The sequence below is a fragment of the Nicotiana tabacum genome, chromosome 2 (assembly GCF_000715075.1).
Source record: "Nicotiana tabacum cultivar K326 chromosome 2, ASM71507v2, whole genome shotgun sequence".
In the NCBI taxonomy this organism is placed as follows: domain Eukaryota; kingdom Viridiplantae; phylum Streptophyta; class Magnoliopsida; order Solanales; family Solanaceae; genus Nicotiana; species Nicotiana tabacum.
Window position 1 is genome coordinate 3100560 of NC_134081.1, and position 17702 is coordinate 3118261.

Here is a 17702-nt window from a genome sequence, read left to right on the forward strand (position 1 = left end):
ATAGTAAAATAGATGACAAAAGTGTATTATATGGCATGATATAATTAGTCTAATGAGGTCATTACACCAATTAAATCAGTTAATCGGTCAAGTTGTTTAACTTTAAATGTTGATAAAAATACATTATCTTAACCTTAATTAGGCAATGCCACAGTAAATATACACATTAAACAATTGCATTTGTGCGTTGATATAATCTCTTTTTTTTTTTTGGATTTGGAACTTATTAGCCTAAGTGATCTAATTCTTGTCGAGTAGATTCACTAAGAGAATATCATAATATTTTTTATTTTCAAAGTTAAAACACGAGCTGATCAAGATAAAAGTGAAAAGATTTTAATGATGCTATCACACTCTTCAACTCTCAATATTATCTTAGATAATGGAATTTCAATTGTAAGTGTCTTGCACATAAGAGACCAAAATCATATACTCATCTTAAATTTCGTCTAGAAAAAAAATTAAGCTATAGTTTCCTTGCTTATAAGGCACTTTAAGTTTGTAGTTCTTTTGAAAATAAAATAAAACCCAAATAATATGAGTTAAAAGGCCTTAGCATCAGAGTCAGATTCAAGATTTAAATTTTATGGATTCAATTTTAAAGTTTTTAGTATTGAGCCCATTATATTTTTAAAGTTATGAGTTCAAATCTACTATTTTTATAATTTTAATAAATTTTTACTCTGCATCGAAAGTTATTGGTTCAGTTGAACCCGCAATTAATACACTACATCCGTCTCTGTTTAGCACTACTTTGCTTTGGCCACATCAAATAGATGATGTGGCATGATATAATTAGTCTGCTGAGATCATTACACCAATTAAATGTGGCTTTTACTCCAACATGATACACAACTAAAATTTAATTGGTCAAAGTTATCAAACTGTAATGCTCCAAAAAAATTATTACATTAATCTTAATTAGCAAGGACAGAGAAAATGATATATACCCAACTTTTTGGAGTTTGATTTAATCTTCTTTTAATTTCCTTAAACATTGATATTCAAAAATTATATGCAGACTAATATGAATTCACATCCGTGAGTTGATTGAGAAAAATTAAAATTTCTCAATTAAACATTTTTTTATTTTAGAGTTTAAATTTAAAATCTCTAATTAAGAATAAAGTCAATGAATTAATTTAAGAGTTAATGGAGATCAAAGTTATGGACTACCAAAGTGAACTAAAGAAACAAAGCATTGGGATCAGAACTTAAAATAAAGGAAGCATTTGAGATAAATTTGATAATAAAGGTAAATTCTGAGTTTATAATAGCAAATGAAATAAATATCCCCGATCTAAATTAGCTCCATTTTAAGCCGCCTACCTCCGCCCGGAGTGGGCTTCTCCGGCGACCGTTGGATTCCCTCCGGTGATTTTCCGTCCAGATATAACACCGGCGATTTCCATTTGCAGTTTTGCTAGGGCAAACAAATAGCTGAAGTTTTTTGGTGATAGATATTTAATTCATATTTGTGTATAAATTGATCTTCAATATTGAACTCGTTTTCATTTTAACTCGAACGGAAATATGTATGAATTTAGCAATTGCTGTTCAATTTCTGCAATTTTGCACAATAGTGTTTTCCATTGAATGAGATTATGTGTGAGCATTTCTCGGTGAATCGGGTTCGCCATTTCATTAGTGTATTCGGAGTACTTTTTCTGAGCTGGTGTGAGCCATTTTTTGGATGTATTGTATTCTAATAGGAATGACCATTTTCAGGAGTATCTTTGCTAGAATCTAAGAGAAATTCAATATGGCGGCTTCCGAAGAGAACAGTGCACTTTTCCCCATCTTTGTCTTGACTTTAATGGCTCTGCCATTAGTTCCTTACACTATAGTCAATTTATTTGGTGCTTTCAAGAAAAAGGCTGCCAAAATCAACTGCCAGTGTTCGGTCTGCGTTCGGTCCGGAAAGTATCATAAATCCATATTCAAGCGGGCAAGTTTCTGTATAGTCTTGTTTCTGGGATTTAGTATTGAAGTTAAATTCTGTAATCGGGATTTATTTTTATCCATTCTTCTGATTTTCAGATTTCAAACTTCTCAACATACAGTAATCTAACCCTTGTACTGCTGTGGGTTGTCATGGCTGTTCTTGTTTATTACATCAAGCATATCAGCACTGAGGTAAATGCTGTTTAATCTGATTCTATTCTTAAACTTGATAGGATATCTCTGTAGCTAATGCAAGCATGTGGTCACCTTTTCCCAAGAACTCCTTAACTTGAAAAAATGGTAGCATTTGGTAGTTATAGTAGCAGAAGATGTGATATGTTTTTTGTTCTATATGTGGAAATTTATCAGCTTGGTTTAGGTGTTCTTGTGCTTTTAAGCTATCTCTAGACAGGATTTAATTTGGTTTTTGTTTTATAAGATAGTGTTGATTGTTCTTGAATCTAGTGCTGTCTTCAATAGTAGGGAATTTGTGCTCTTAAAATGTTAGTGTTTTGTCCCCATTGGTCGCATTTGTTAAGTCTTCTAATTCACATGGCATATGTTTTATTTACACAAGCAATGGGGTATTCTTATACTGATGTCGAGTTCTCATAGCCAATTTTTTTCTTTGGTTTTTTGGTAAGTTCAACTTCTCCTGGTCACAAGGAAGCATTATTATTAATACCATCTTTATTAACCTTAGCACCGTCCTCTACGATATCCCTTTTATCGTGATTTGTTTTCTTATGCTTTTAAAAAAAACAATTGATGGTGCTTGCGCTTAGTTTAAACATTTTATTCTGCAGGTCCAAATATTCGAGCCGTTCAGTATTCTTGGACTGGAACATGGAGCTTCAGACTCTGAAATAAAGAAGGCATATCGAAGACTTTCCATCCAGTATCATCCTGATAAAAATCCAGATCCAGGTTGAATGCAGAGCTAGTACTGACTGTTCAGATTTAGTTATTACTGTGACAGGGCTATATTGGCAGCACTTGGCCATGACTATTTGCCTCTTCTATTGCAGAGGCACACTCATACTTTGTTGAGTACATCTCAAAGGCTTATCAGGCTCTGACAGATCCAATATCTCGGGAAAATTTTGAAAAATATGGCCATCCGGATGGACGACAGGTAATTCACTTCTATCATGGTCCTGTGGATGCGGAGGATAGGAGGACATGTAAATGTCAACATCGAATCGTCCTTTTATTTTGTCCGAGACATGATCATGATCATTTCGTTTTGGAGGAGTGTACTCATTTTAATGAATATTTTTTTTGTATGTTTCCTGCAGGGGCTTCAAATGGGCATTGCCCTCCCTCAGTTCCTTTTAAACATTGATGGAGCATCTGAAGGAATACTGTTGCTTGGAATTGTTGGAGTCTGTATAATTCTGCCCTTGACAATTTCTGTTATATACTTGTCTAGGTCGTCAAAGTATACTGGGAACTATGTCATGCACTCTACATTAGCTGCATATTACCACTTAATGAAGCCTTCTTTAGCTCCAAGGTATGTGAGAGAGGTACTCTATTTGGCTTTCTTATGAAGAATACACTTATATTTAAGTTTGTACATTGCTTCATAGTATTGAAAAATCACAAGTGGTAGCAGAAATGCTGATGAATCTGATATAGTTGCATTGCCATGTTTTCGTTACTAGTTTATCTTCTTGAACCAAATAGTGTTCTCTCCCTTTTCACTATGCAACGTTCTTCACTTTCACAGATGATGTTGCTTTTATCGACTCCATTCTGTCTTTTGTAATGTTGCTTCAATGATGCAGCAAGGTCATGGATGTTTTCATTAAGGCTTCTGAATTCATGGATATTCCTGTTCGTCGGACTGATGAAGAACCTCTGCAGAGACTATTTGTCTTGGTTAGAAGTGAGCTAAATCTGGATCTTAAGAATATTCGGCAAGAACAGGCTAAGTTTTGGAAGCAGCACCCTGCATTAGTAAAGGTTAAATGCTTGCTTTCTTCTTCGTTTTCCAAGCTCAAAAACCCTTGTCAGAGCTGTCCTTTTTTTCCTTAAAAAAAGAATCTAGATATATGTACTCCTCTGCTTGCAGACTGAACTGTTGCTTCAAACCCAATTGACACGTGAGACGGCAGCTTTGTCTCCAACTTTACAGCGTGATTTCAGACGTGTGCTTGAACTCGCACCTCGGCTTCTGGAAGAATTGATGAAGGTATCTCCATTCTTTCTATTTCTACTAATAGTACTACTTTAGTGCTGCTTTTCTTTTTGATAATGATAGTGCTGGTGCTGTTTTTAATTTACTGTAGTTCTTGTCACAAGTTGGAACATTTCTGAGGGAGTTTCATTGTAACTTACATGGTATAGGTGGTAACTATCATTAGGAAATGAATTTTTTTAACTAATAAGTTCGGATGTATATATAGGAGGATGAGCTGTCTTAACCATTCAGTTATTATCTTCAGGATGGCTATTGGTCTGAGTGTTCATGGTACCACTGACTGATCCCACCCAAAAAAGGGTTATTTGTAGTAGCTAGTAAGCAAAGAGACTGACATATATATAGTCATAGACATAAAGACTTCAACAAATATCAAATTACTCTAGTCACTATGTGATGTAACCATAAAAAGTCAACAAATATCTGACGCATAATTAAATAGAAAATAAAAAACACATAATGGGAGATAGAAAACGAAGGAGGACGGGAAGGAGAATAATGTACTAGTATGTCAAAAAAGTAGGACATCCAAAAATTGTGAAGATATGGCAACGATTAGTGTCTAGGAAATGAAGCTGAAATGAAGTAACACCCAAGTTATGTCCCGTAAATAATTTAAACAGTGAAGTAGGCGACAGCTGCCATTAGGGTAGCTTGCTTCCAAGCCACTGGCCGGCGGATTGCTGTTGGAAGTGTTCAGAGACCTCCAAATTGATTGTTTGTCCTTGAGCTGTGCATGGGAGAGAGGAGGGGCAATGTTGTTATATTACAAAGGGATAAGAATGTTTAGCTTTTAATTCTTCTTGTGCTCTGTTCTTTTCACCTTATCAAGTCCATATGTTTGTTTCATTGCCTAACATAATATGAGTTGCTATGGTAACGCAAGGAGTTTGTCTTGTTGCATGCAGATGGCTATTATTCCACGCCCTCCTGTGGGGCATGGATGGCTAAGACCTGCAATAGGAGTGGTGGAACTGTCTCAGAGTGTTGTTCAGGTTAGGTTTTCCAGAAAGCCAGTACTCTTCTGAAAGATCGTCACTAGTTTTTACATCCGTTGTTTGGAGCCGTGCTTATCCCTCTTTATCACGTATCTCTTATCATTTTCTTCTCCGTTTTCCCCTCTTCCAGCACAACGTAAGAAAAGCAACTTATTCTCGTGATAATTATTGAATATCATCTTGTGTACCTTAACTTCTAGCATTTTGACTTTCATCATTGCGTCTGTTCTACATTTATATCTGAAAGTTAAAGTTTTTGCATCATATTATCTGAAGATATAGTCATGGATACATCATCGATACGAGCATCACTACTTATTCTTGTTTGCTAAATATTGTTACGATTCATGTATTAAGATGAATGTTTTGGCAACCTTCATTTCCCCCCCTCAGTTTTGATGAATTTTATGCATAAATTTGGACTTTCAGCAGTTATTTTTTAGGAGTTGGTATCCGTTTACTTCCATATTTGAAGGGTTTAGGACCTAGAAGGTCCATTATTCTACTCAAATTCATTTACCCACATAGGCACAATTGGTTTTCTTTCCTACTCTCATTTCTGATGCATTTTGCTGTTAACGATTCAGGCGGTACCTCTCAGCGCAAGGAAAGCAGCAGGTGGATCCAGTGAAGGGTATGCACCGTTTTTGCAGCTGCCATACTTTAGTGAGGCTGTTGTCAAAAAGATTGCAAGAAAGGTTCCAATTACTGCTTTTCATCTCTTCTCAAACTTGCTAAACACATCTGCTTCTTGCTAATGTTGGAGGAGATTGTTGTTAATTATCTGTGTTGGTGCTTATAATAAGTTATCACAACGTGCTTTTGTGTCTCTGATTGGTTCCTCGGTGAAGTTAGGGCAAGTTTGTGCCTTACTTATCTGGTTTTGTATCTTAGTTTTATTTAATAGTTAGAGTAAGGAAATTGCCTCTAGAATTTATACTCGATCACCAAAAAAAAAAAAGACAAGAGAAAGTGTCTCTATAAAGCTTTTTTATCACATTTTGTGGTCTTGGTATCAGCGGGCCGTGCTATCCTTGCAATCCCGGCTCAAAATGAGGTGTTGAGTTGAGACAAGCCAAGTTCTGTAAACATTAAAAAGAAAAAACGCTAGCCTATGAGTGTACAGGGATGTTATAACTTGATTGTCACTATGTAGGATTGTCCGCGGTAACTGCTTATCTAAACTCTTCTCTACTGGTATGTATAGTGATACAATATAATGTTAGTAAGGTAGTACTCTTGATTAAAAAAAAAGGTAAGGTAGTACTTTGGTTTATTTACAATTTTTTTATCTGGGATAAATATAACTCTCCTCAATAATATTTATCAGAAAAAATAACTCTTCCTCAATGACTGAAATGTTAATTTGATTTATGCAATTAGTTATATGGTGGTTACTTTCATGAATTACTCGATGTCAAGAAAGACGTTTTGCTTGGTTTTTGTGATCTAGTGGTGTTTCATTAATTTTGAGTTTACATCTAAATTTTAAACATGTTACAAATTTACACCTTTTAATAGTTAATGTTTGACACTTGCTTTGAGTGTGTGACAGTGGCTACCTGTACAGCGCATTCTATCACAGGGAAGTCTAGTGACATCTTTATTCAGTTTCTTCTTTTTATTTCCTTGTGCAAAATCTGAAAATTGGTGTGAACTTGATTCACATTTATGAGAAAATGAAAATCATAATTTTATAAGGTCTTCTTGAATATTACTTGGGCCATTTTCCTTTGATGGTGTGTTTCTCGCGTATTCATAAGGATATTGTTGACTGTCCTAATCAAAGGAGTCAATATGTACATTGATTGTGCCACTTTCAGGCTAAATTAAGCCTGGAGTCTTAATTTTCCATGTTTTTCCTGTTCATACTGAAGCATCTTCTTTTGCTACCTGTGATGTAATGATGTTGCAGCCTATTTCCTTCTTTTTTTTTTGGCTTTATGTAGCACGTTTAGTTAATGAAGTATTAGGATGGGCTTTGACAAGTGAGCCTTTTGTTTTGTATATCCTTAACCCTTTCCTCTATGTACAGAAAGTTCGTACATTTCAAGACTTCCGTGATATGACACCAGATGAACGCGAAGATCTGCTGACTCAAGTTGCTGGGTTCTCAAACTCGGAATCCCACGATGTGGAGATGGTTCTTAAAATGATGCCTTCAGTGACAATTGATATCACATGTGAGACAGAAGGTGAGGAGGGAATTCAAGAGGGTGACATCGTTACCATGCATGCTTGGGTCACTCTCAAGCGTGGTAACGGCCTGATTCGTGCCCTTCCACATTGTCCTTATTTTCCTTCTGACAAAGAAGAGAATTTCTGGTTGCTGCTTGCGGACTCCTTTTCAAATGATGTGTGGCTCTCCCAGAAGGTTAGTTTCATGGATGAATCTACAGCAATCATTGCTGTATCAAAAACAATTCAGGAGTCAAAGGAAGGGTCTGGTGCAAGTGCAAGGGAAATAAATGTTGCCGTTAAAGAAGCAATTGAGAAAGTTAAAAATGGTTCGAGGCTGGTAATGGGGAAGTTCCAAGCTCCAGCTGAGGGAAACTACAACTTGAGTTCTTTTTGCTTATGTGACTCTTGGATTGGTTGTGATGCAAAGTCGAATATAAAGTTAAAGGTAATGAAACGCAGCAGAGCTGGGACCAGAGGCGGTCTCACAGCAGATGAGACTCCTGCCATGGAGGATGGAATTGAGGAGGATGAGGAAGAAGAAGAAGAAGATTATGATGATTATGAAAGTGAATACAGCGAAGATGAAGAAGATACAAAGGAAATAGAGAGTAAAGGAATGGTGGGCAATGGCTCGGGCCACAATAAGGGCAGTGGTTCAAGCTCTGATGAATCTGGTTCAGAGGCCGATTAAGCTCTTTCTGGGCTAGTTGTTTGTTATCCTATTTCCCCGGTTCACATGATGTTCCAAATTTTGTGGGGAGAAGAGAAGAGGAAACCTGCGTTAAGACACCCTTTCGCCCCAATTTTTTGGGGAGCTGGGGTGGGGAAGGGGCAGGTAAGCACAGAGAATTCAATCGCTTTTTTTTCTATTATATGACTATCTCAGGCAAATCGTTTTTTACTTCAACTCTTTTTGTATTTTTGGTGGGATAGGATATGTTGAATGAGGGGGGGGGGGGGGGATAGAAGAGAGGAGTGCGTTGGATAGGACCTTTGCATCTAAGGTCACAACTCTAATCCCAAACGACTAAGGTCGAAGATGCAAATCATATATTTCTTCCCGCTAGAGCTTGAGTCGAAACAGTATTACTGGTTTTGATTTTTGCTGTCATTGCGCTTATTTTTTAAAATTCATGTCATTGAGAAATATGAAGTATCAGGTTTCAAAACCCAGCGAAGACAAAAACTACTTAAGGTGATTTTTTCTATTTGTCCAAAGTCTTGGTGAATAGAGTTATTCGATACTTGTACTATTGTACTGGTAAGGTAACCGGTATCTCATGGAATTTGTCGAGGTGCACACAAGCTTTTCTGGACATCATGGTTACTAAAAAAAAATTTGTAATGCTCTTTAATTACAACCAACAAGAACAACAACAAAAGTTGCCCCTACCTTGCTTGACTTACCCCTATCTTGCGAAGGTAGGGAGATTATCATAACGCTCTTTAATTGAGTTTGCAAAAATCAACTAAAAGCAATTTGTTGTCCCCGACGCTAATGGGCAATCAAGATTGCATGTGTAAATGGGGATTAACTCAACTTTTTGACACAATCAAGCTAGAAGAGCCATACCAACAACAACCCAGTATAATCTCACAAGTGGGGTCTGGGAAGGGTAGTGTGTACGCAGACTTTACCCCTACTCTGGGGGTAGAGAGGCTGTTTCCGATAGACTCTCGGCACAAGAAGATGATATGCGACAATAAAATAGTAACATAACCAGAAAGATAGTACCAGCGAGCCAAGAGTCAGAAAATTTACCAGGAAAAGGTAAATAATTTCACTACTAAAGGGAAAGTCTCCCGTATACGAGCAGTATATCAAAAAGTAGAGAATCTACAATATAATATGATTCTCGACAGGCTTGAAGTTTGTTCAATACAGGCTTACTGTGTAAATCTATTGACTACATCTACAACATAATATGATTCAACATAATACGAGTTATTTGTTGATCCAAAAACCACTGGGGTCTAGTTTTTTTTGGTTTTGCAATTTAGTTTGGTTATTTCTGTTTTAAACAGAAAGGGTCAATAAATTTGACACAAACCATAGTCTATTTCACCAAACGATCAGTATCCCTCACAACTTTCATTGAAGGAAGCACTACTGCGGCCACTGGATTATCTTCTAGTCCACCACCTTCATCTATTACCAGTCTTAAACCTTCAATATGGAATTTCCCATGGTGACCACTTACGACAATTGTTGGAGTTTTGCTCAGTTCCTAAAAAGAATAATTATGCAACAACGAACAATGGATTTGTGTCTTCTTTGAAAGCATATACATGATATAATGACAAACTGAATGTAGCTATGATCGAGTTTCCCTTAAGCGGTTACCTGAGGAATTTCCCATACGTTCTTCCTTCCGCTAAGGGGTTCCACCTTAGAAATCCTTGTGTCCTTTGCTTTAAGGGTTTTAATCTGCTCCTCAACAACTTTATTTTTCTCCAGACCAGCATGAACAGCAATTAGTTTGCAGCTTTTAATTCCTTCTTCATTTTTTATGCAAACATCGTCCTAGAAAGCAAAAGAACGAAACATACTGTTGAAACTTGGCTAAGTAATGACATGATCAATGAGCACTCTTGAGTTTAGTTATAAAGCATAAACAAAATTTAAGCACATATTTTTTCGATAAGACAATCAAGAATTGCTTAAGGTGGTCATGGAAAAATAGAAGGGAAGAAAAAGTTGGAAAGGAAAGAATGGTGACGACAAAAGAACTTACCTCTTCGTGAATCCAGACTAAATCGGCAAGAAACTTCTTGTGCTCATCAGGAACTGCCTTCATAAGATCTGTAAAGAGTGAAACCTTACCGTTAACACAAGAATTATTATGTGAATATGTAATATTGCAATAGGCAGAAATAAGAATAGTCATAGTTTATTTTGGTAACAGCTAATAGAACAATAGAATGGACTATCAGTAATCAAGCCCTGAAGCTCAATAAAGCTCAGGGAGGGCGTTTCGCCTTTGCTTAAGCTGCACTTTAGAGCAGGAAAGGCACTAAGGTGCACGCCTTATCGTCCATGCTTTCTATCTTTGAATCGAGTAGTACTAAACTAAACAATAAATATAATCAGCAAAGAGGTAGATTCGATGTTAAGAAAAACATTAAGAATGAATTTGTTACTTTTTTCTTGCATTACAAATGTATTTTTATTATTTTCTTCATTGCACCTTTTTTTACTAAAGCCCACACGTTAGTTGCGCTTTGCGCTTAACGCCCCAATAAACCTTAAGCGCATTTTAAAGTTTTTCGCCTTTGACTACACACTTCTCTAAATTTAGAGGGTTTCTAAGTCTCACAATTACTTTCTACATGGGAATATAAGCCTAACTATAATAAGAAGGATCCCCAAAAATATCAAACCTAACGTAAGTGCAATAACAACTAAGTCTTAATCTGGCTAATTGATAATGCCTATATGGATCATCTTCTTTCACTGTATTATATGCTTAGCTAAATCCATATCAATGTCGAAGTATGTCTTTTGAGACAACTTCCCTATATGTGATTTTAGGTCTACTTCATTCCCTCTTATAGGTCGTACCTACAAACTGATGCATATGGAATTATATGAAATTTTTTTGTCAAACAATCTTAGGTTATATTTTTCCATTGAAAATCTACTTGTGCTACTTGCACCCTTGTTGGAGATCTTGCCCAATCTCATATGGTAATATATCCTTCTTAATACTTGCATTTTTGCGACATTTCATTTTGCAGATATGTTGGGTTTTACTATCTTCACAAGCGTTCTACAGACACTTTGTTAATTATCTTCCAATCACATAACACTTCCATAAAACCATTCCATTTCACTATCCTACTTTAGTTCAATTTGTGTTATATCTTCATCTATCATGCCATTCTCCCGGAAGATTGAGCTTAGATTTTTGAAATGTCTTAAATTGAGAACTCAGATAGTGAAACACTTCCTAAACACAAGACCACACACACAAAAAAAGGGATAACCCAATTTAGAACTAAACACAGAGGTTCAAAATTCATCATCAGCTAGGAAGGAAAAATAAAAAATCATACCTAATTTTCAATGTTTTGTCCATCACTGCTAGCCTATGTTGCCTAGACTCTCGGAAAATATCACCAGATGCGTGTAGTATCCTCCAAAAGTAGTGCATTTCTTTGAGGATCCAGCACAGGTGCGGCAACATTTTGGAGAGTAAGCGCAACATAGCTGCTAGCAACCGATTCAACAGACAAAAGCCACAACTACAACAACCGCCCCAACTAAGCCTTAATCCCAAATAAGTTTTAGTCGGTTATATGAATCCTCACTGATAACATTACTCCATATAAACTCATCTTAGGTCAATATTATATAAAATAAATAAATAAATAAAGCCAAAACACACAAAAAAAAGGAAGGGGGAGGAAATTAAGGAATTATACCAGCAGAACCATGAGGAACACCATAAGATTCAAAAGTAGGAGCGGCATCATAAATAGAACCTTTACACTCAATACCCTTAGTATGATTTCCAGCCCTTCTTCTCCCTTGCAAATGCATATTCTCAAAGCCTTCACCTTTATACCACCCTTCTCTTTCCTCATTCATTTCATACTCTTTCCATGTTTCTTTAAATTCAGATCCATCATTTGGACTTGGTAGTACACCCAAGAATGCTCCAAAAGCAAACTCATGATTTCCACAAAGGTAAACATGGGTTTGTTTTGGGTATTTTAAGGGCAAAGAAATTAAAAAGTTTAAAACTTTAGGAGTATCTGGACCTCTGTCACAGTAATCACCCAAGAAAATTATAAGGGCAGTGGAAAAATCAGATGGGTCAATGCAAGATTCAAGATTTGACCATAAATTTTGAAGCTTTGTTATGTAGCCATGGATATCACCTATGCAACAGACCACCCTAGGTTTTGTGGGAGGATTTTTGTCCTCCATTTTTTTTTTTGTTAGTTTGTATAAATGGGGATAATTTGTTGGCTATGGAGTAAAGAATGGGAGGTTGGAGATGATTTATTTTGCAGTAGTGTCCGAGTGAAATGAAAAAAAGAAGAAAAATGTTTGTGTCTTATGAAATAAAAGCAATTTAGTAAAATATGAACAAGAATAAGTTATGATATAAAAGCAATTTAGTAAAACATGAACAAAAAATAGAGATAGAGAGAAGGAAGAGTATTTCTTCTTCAATTGTGTGTATTTTTCTATCTATTACAAGGCCTTTATATAGGCATGAAAAGTGAAGAAAAATATGTCATTGAATATGTCATTAAGAATAAAAATGTGTCATTGAATATGTCATTAAGTATTTGAGAAGATCATGGAGGAAGAGTAGACAGCCACCATAATTTGATTTTTCTTATAATACTCCCCCTTGGATGTCCATAGATAATGTGCCTCGTTAAAACCTTATTAGGAAAAAACCCTATGGGAAAAGAATTCTAGTGAAGGAAAAAGAGTACACATGTTTAGAAATACGCATTTTGTTTGCCTCGTTAAAAACCTTGCAAGAAAAACCTAGTGGGACAAAACCTTGTAAAAGAAAAAGAGTACAACACGTATTAACTCCCCTTGATGAGAGCATCAATTCACATCCTTGAGCCTTCGCATCCCAATCTTGTACACTAGTTTCTTGAAGGTTGATGTCGGTAGAGATTTGGTGAACAAATCAGCCATATTATCGCTTTAACGGATCTGTTGCACATTGATATCACCATTCTTTTGAAGATCATGCGTGAAAAATAACTCCGGTAAAATTTGCTTTGTCCTATCCCTTTTTATGAATCCTCCCTTCAATTGGGCTATGCATGCTGCATTGTCTTCATACAAAATTGTGGGTAGTTTGTCACACTTCAAACTATATTTGTCTCGAATAAGGTGTATTATAGACCTCAACCATACACATTCTCGATTTGCTTCATGAATAGCAATTATCTCAACATGATTAGATGACGTAGCCACGATTGATTGCTTAATCGATCGCCAAGATATGGCAGTGCCTCCATATGTAAACACATAGCCTGTTTGAGATTGAGCCTTGTGTGGGTCAGATAAATACCCAGTATCGGCATAACCAACAAGATCGGGACTGCAATCATTGCCATAAAATAATTCCATATCGGTAGTCCCTTTTAGATACCGCAATATATATTTGATTGTATTCCAATGTCTCCTTGTAGGAGCAGAGCTATATCTTGTTAAGACATTAACTGAAAAAGTTATGTCAAACCTTGTAATATTAGAAGGATATATTAGTGCACCAATTGCACTAAGATATAGTACTTCGGGACCAAGAAACTCTTCATTATTTTCATGAGGTCGGAATGGATGTGCTTTTATCCATATAGAACCGCTTTAAAATCTTTTTAGTGTATGCTGATTGATGAACAAAAATTCCATCTTTCATATACTCAATTTGTAGACCAAGACAAAATTTTGTCTTTCCAAGATCTTTCATTTCAAATTCTTTCTTTAAATAGTCTACTGCTTTAGGAAGCTCTACTGCTTTAGGAAGCTTCCTAGGAGTTCCAATGATATTTAAATCATCAACATATATGGTGATTATAATAAATTTAGATCCATATCTTTTTATAAAGACATAAGGACAAATTGAATCATTCCTGTACACTTCTTTCAACAGGTACTCACTCAGGCGATTATACCACATGCGCCCTGATTGTTTCAATCCGTATAAGGATTTTTGAAGCTTTATTTAATAAATTTCTTGGAAACCTTAATATGCTTCAGAACAATTTAAATCCTTCAATGATTTCCATTATACGCATATCACGTTTTTCTTGTATTTTCAGATTAAAACTTGAAATGGAGACATCCACTACAGGAGAACATGTCTCTATATAATCAACGCTAGGATATTTACAAATCTTCTTGTGATACAAGTCGTCTTTATATCTATCGACTTGACCCTTTTTTTCGCACAAGAACACATTTATACCTCTACTGGCTTTATACTTTCAGGTGTTGGGACTATCCGTCATATTTTTCAGGTGAAATCAATTTTCATTGCGCATTTTTTATTTGGCCAAACTGTCCAAATTTCATGACAGATTTGAGCTCAAGATCCTTGTCAATATATATAATAATATTGAGCGCTACATTATATTAACAATATCGTCGACGATCATTTTATATCGGTTCTACTATTACCCAATAAAGACATAACTTATTGAGATTTTTTTATCTTATTATTTTCAGGTACATGAGCCTCTCCCATGAGGTCTTATGAAGTGTTATGTCGTGGTACTCTTTTAGAGCACTTGCCTCCTTATTATGACCATCTTGAACATTTGCTCCTCTCCTTCTTCAAGGAGTTTTATCTTTGGAACCGATTAGTCTATTATGCTTTATGCATGCCATAGACTCTATTCATTATGAACTTTATTTTATTTGGAGCATTAGCAGCTGAATATGACATTTAGTTTTGGGTCAGCAAATACGCCTGAAAATATTTTGCAAATGAATTATCACTTGAACTTCAAGTTCACATTTTCTCGTACGAGGATCTAGATGTACTCATAATAATTCATTACATGCATTACTTTTTCAGCTGCCCATTTTCTCCCATATTCTTGGGATCACCAACATATATCTCTAGCCTTATTTGGGGATCCATCTTTGTGCATTGTGGTGGAACAATTAGATCATATAGCACATTCATATTTCTAGATGAAAATTATTTGGTTCCTGACCCTGAATCGATTGTGATAGGGAGAACTTATCATAACTTGGCTAGATGCGTACAAGTGCTATTGTATATTAAATAATACATCACATACCAAATTTTATTTTGGCAGTTTTGTTCTCATAACCAATGGTTTAGATATAATTGGAGGCATACAATTTCTGCTAAACCAACTTGGATTTAAACCAATATTATCAAGATAAATCATCATAATTTATATTCTGGAACTATGCTCTAATAATTTGAGTAATCAATCTTGCAAAAGCCAAACTGCAAGTTGATAACAAATGCAAATGCTACCATGAAATAGATGCATCTATTAAAATCATATAATAGTAAACGATCCACATGGAAGGTGACTGGGCCCATATATTTATCACCTTTTATTCGTTCCAGAAATCAAGGGATTCAATCCCAACCTTAACTGGTATATCATGAGAATAAGCAGCACAATTGTTGAAGAATCTTATATTTCTTCAATATATGCCAATGTAATTTTCAATTAATTTTTTGCATCATAATTGAACCGAGATGGTCAACCGGTCATGCCAACTAATATTTATTTTAGTAAACCTCTAGTTTACTTGTGGCTTTTGATTGCATCATAATGCTTATACCTGTGTAGTACAAATAGAAGAAAAGTCAGGTAACCTTTCATATTTACCCGGTATAATTATAGTAATATAAAGATATTCAATCTTCTTTTCATTTATAGTCTCAATATGCCAACCACTTTGGCTAATATATTTGTAAATCAAAATGTTTCTTTTGAGACTTACTATAATATTAATATCATGAACAATTTGATTCATCCTGGTAGTAACAAATTAATTTTTTCAAATCTCTTAACTGCTTTTGTACTACAAGATCTTTTGTCACACCATCCATATAATGAATGTCTCCTTCACAAAGAGAATCATATCATAATAATTGTCATGTTCAAAATCATCATAAGCAAAATAATTTCTTGCTTTAATTTTGCTTTTAATAACTTTCATAAGGTATGACAAAATATTTTTTGCGTATCACCTGTATGCGAATCTTTAGGGGGATGTTTCTGGAATGCTAAAGAACTTTCTTTGTCTCAAATCTCCCTTAGAGATGAGTTGTGGTATGTATCCAATCATATATTGCATGGACGTCTTTATTCATTAATTTTATTACATACTGCTACATTCACCTTTAGGAATGAGTCTGCATTCTCAATGCTTATCACAAGTCACATTCTCTTTAAAAAAATGGAGTATAATTATTGTGACATGCTTTATAAATTTTTCATACCATTTTGATGGTAAATATTTCCTTCACCTTTTTGAAGGATTATATCGAGAACCCTTATTGTTCTCCTTTTATAGTTACCATAATGAAGATAAATTATTATTTCGTCCCTTGCCATGTCTTCGTACATTCATACAGTCATGAAAAATTATTTTGTTGTCTTTCAAACTTATCATATATTGTTGCCACATTCGCTTCACTGAATAGAGCATATCAAGTAGGCGGGCTTCATGATTCTTTCATCGATACCATGCATTGTGACTCAAATCCAATGCCTTGCCCATATAAAGACATGTTAGGCAAAATGTGTTGGGACTCAAACTCAACTCTTATCACTATAGTGCACCAGAACTTAAATATGTCTTAACTAATTGCATAATAGGCCAAAGTACAAAATTAAATTATCAATCTTGTGGTCAGAAACATAAACAAAATTAGTTATAACAAGATTTAAAAATATAACCACTTTTTAAGGTTGTAGGACGAAAACGTTTCATTCCTTCTAAGTGTTATCACTTTTAGATTTACGTAAATTCAAATAAAAGTGCATTCAAATACAATACTAGATAATCTGTTAGAACACTTACCAATTTTGTAAACGATAAACCAAATCAAAAAAGTAAGAATAAAGACTAGGACTTGGAAGCATATATATAATTCCTGTAGTACTTCCAGTATCTACATATGCGATCCAATTCACATCATAATATATGGATTATAGATGATAGTCAAAGGCTAAGATTAACTGTAAATCAGAATATCTATTATGCTTACAACTATCCTGCCACAATATTATGTTTATTTATGCATGCATTTAACCAACTATGCAGGAATAGTACCAGTTTAGTTCTATTCATTAAATATTACTATAGTAACATTCATCTTAGCGTGAAAAGGGTAAAGGGCATATTGGTTGTCTGATATCTGCGCACATATATGTAAGCATTATTCAGCACGTTAAATATAAGTTAAAGAATTGAGTAAAGAGTACCTGTTTCAAAACTTAATTACAAAATATATATTCATGCATTTTGATTTGGTTCATGAATAGATCCCTTGAAGGATAGCCAAACGATAACTAAAAATTCATATCAGACGTCAAGAAAGAATAAGCAAAAACTATAGTTGCCAAATGCAGGGCTCGCACACTTTCAAGCTATAACAAAATGGAAATAAAATACTGAAAGCTTATTGTGAGTTATCATGGAAAAATAGAAAAATTTTGAGATTAGTGGAAGATAAAAATAAAAATATGAATAAGCTAGAAAGATGAAAACTTATCTTGTATTAGTATCCAGCCCATTGGCTTCTATCTTTATTTTGTTTGATAGCCACATAATTGTTGGTATAAGGATAGCAAACACAAAGCATAGTCTATGCCTATATGGAGGTGTACGAAAA

At 35.0% G+C, this 17702-nt stretch overlaps 2 protein-coding genes across 6 annotated transcripts; one reads left to right on the top strand and one right to left on the bottom strand.

Annotated features, from left to right (window-relative positions):
• The first annotated feature begins 1169 nt into the window (after positions 1-1169).
• On the top strand, positions 1170-8459 carry LOC107830777 (dnaJ protein ERDJ2). Of its 5 annotated transcripts, none has more exons than XM_016658423.2 (11): positions 1170-1255; positions 1729-1948; positions 2041-2136; positions 2751-2871; positions 2973-3079; positions 3243-3460; positions 3735-3912; positions 4022-4141; positions 5059-5145; positions 5736-5846; positions 7184-8459. In XM_016658423.2, the coding sequence occupies exons 2-11, from the start codon at positions 1763-1765 to the stop codon at positions 8018-8020; spliced, it is 2061 nt and encodes a 686-aa protein (XP_016513909.1). In that variant the 5' UTR covers positions 1170-1255; positions 1729-1762; the 3' UTR covers positions 8021-8459. The 5 variants fall into 5 exon arrangements, with proteins under 5 accessions (XP_016513909.1, XP_016513908.1, XP_075086057.1 ...); XM_016658422.2 differs by having other exon boundaries at positions 1240-1374; XM_075229956.1 differs by having other exon boundaries at positions 1246-1479.
• Positions 8460-9086: 627 nt separating this feature from the next.
• On the bottom strand, positions 9087-12357 carry LOC107830778 (tyrosine-protein phosphatase RLPH2). The gene is made up of 4 exons (XM_016658424.2): positions 11755-12357; positions 10065-10132; positions 9674-9853; positions 9087-9557 (listed from the first exon to the last, which is right to left on the bottom strand). Exons 1-4 carry the CDS (start codon positions 12260-12262, stop codon positions 9387-9389), a joined length of 927 nt encoding a protein of 308 aa, XP_016513910.1. The 5' UTR covers positions 12263-12357; the 3' UTR covers positions 9087-9386.
• Between the last annotated feature and the right edge of the window lie 5345 nt (positions 12358-17702).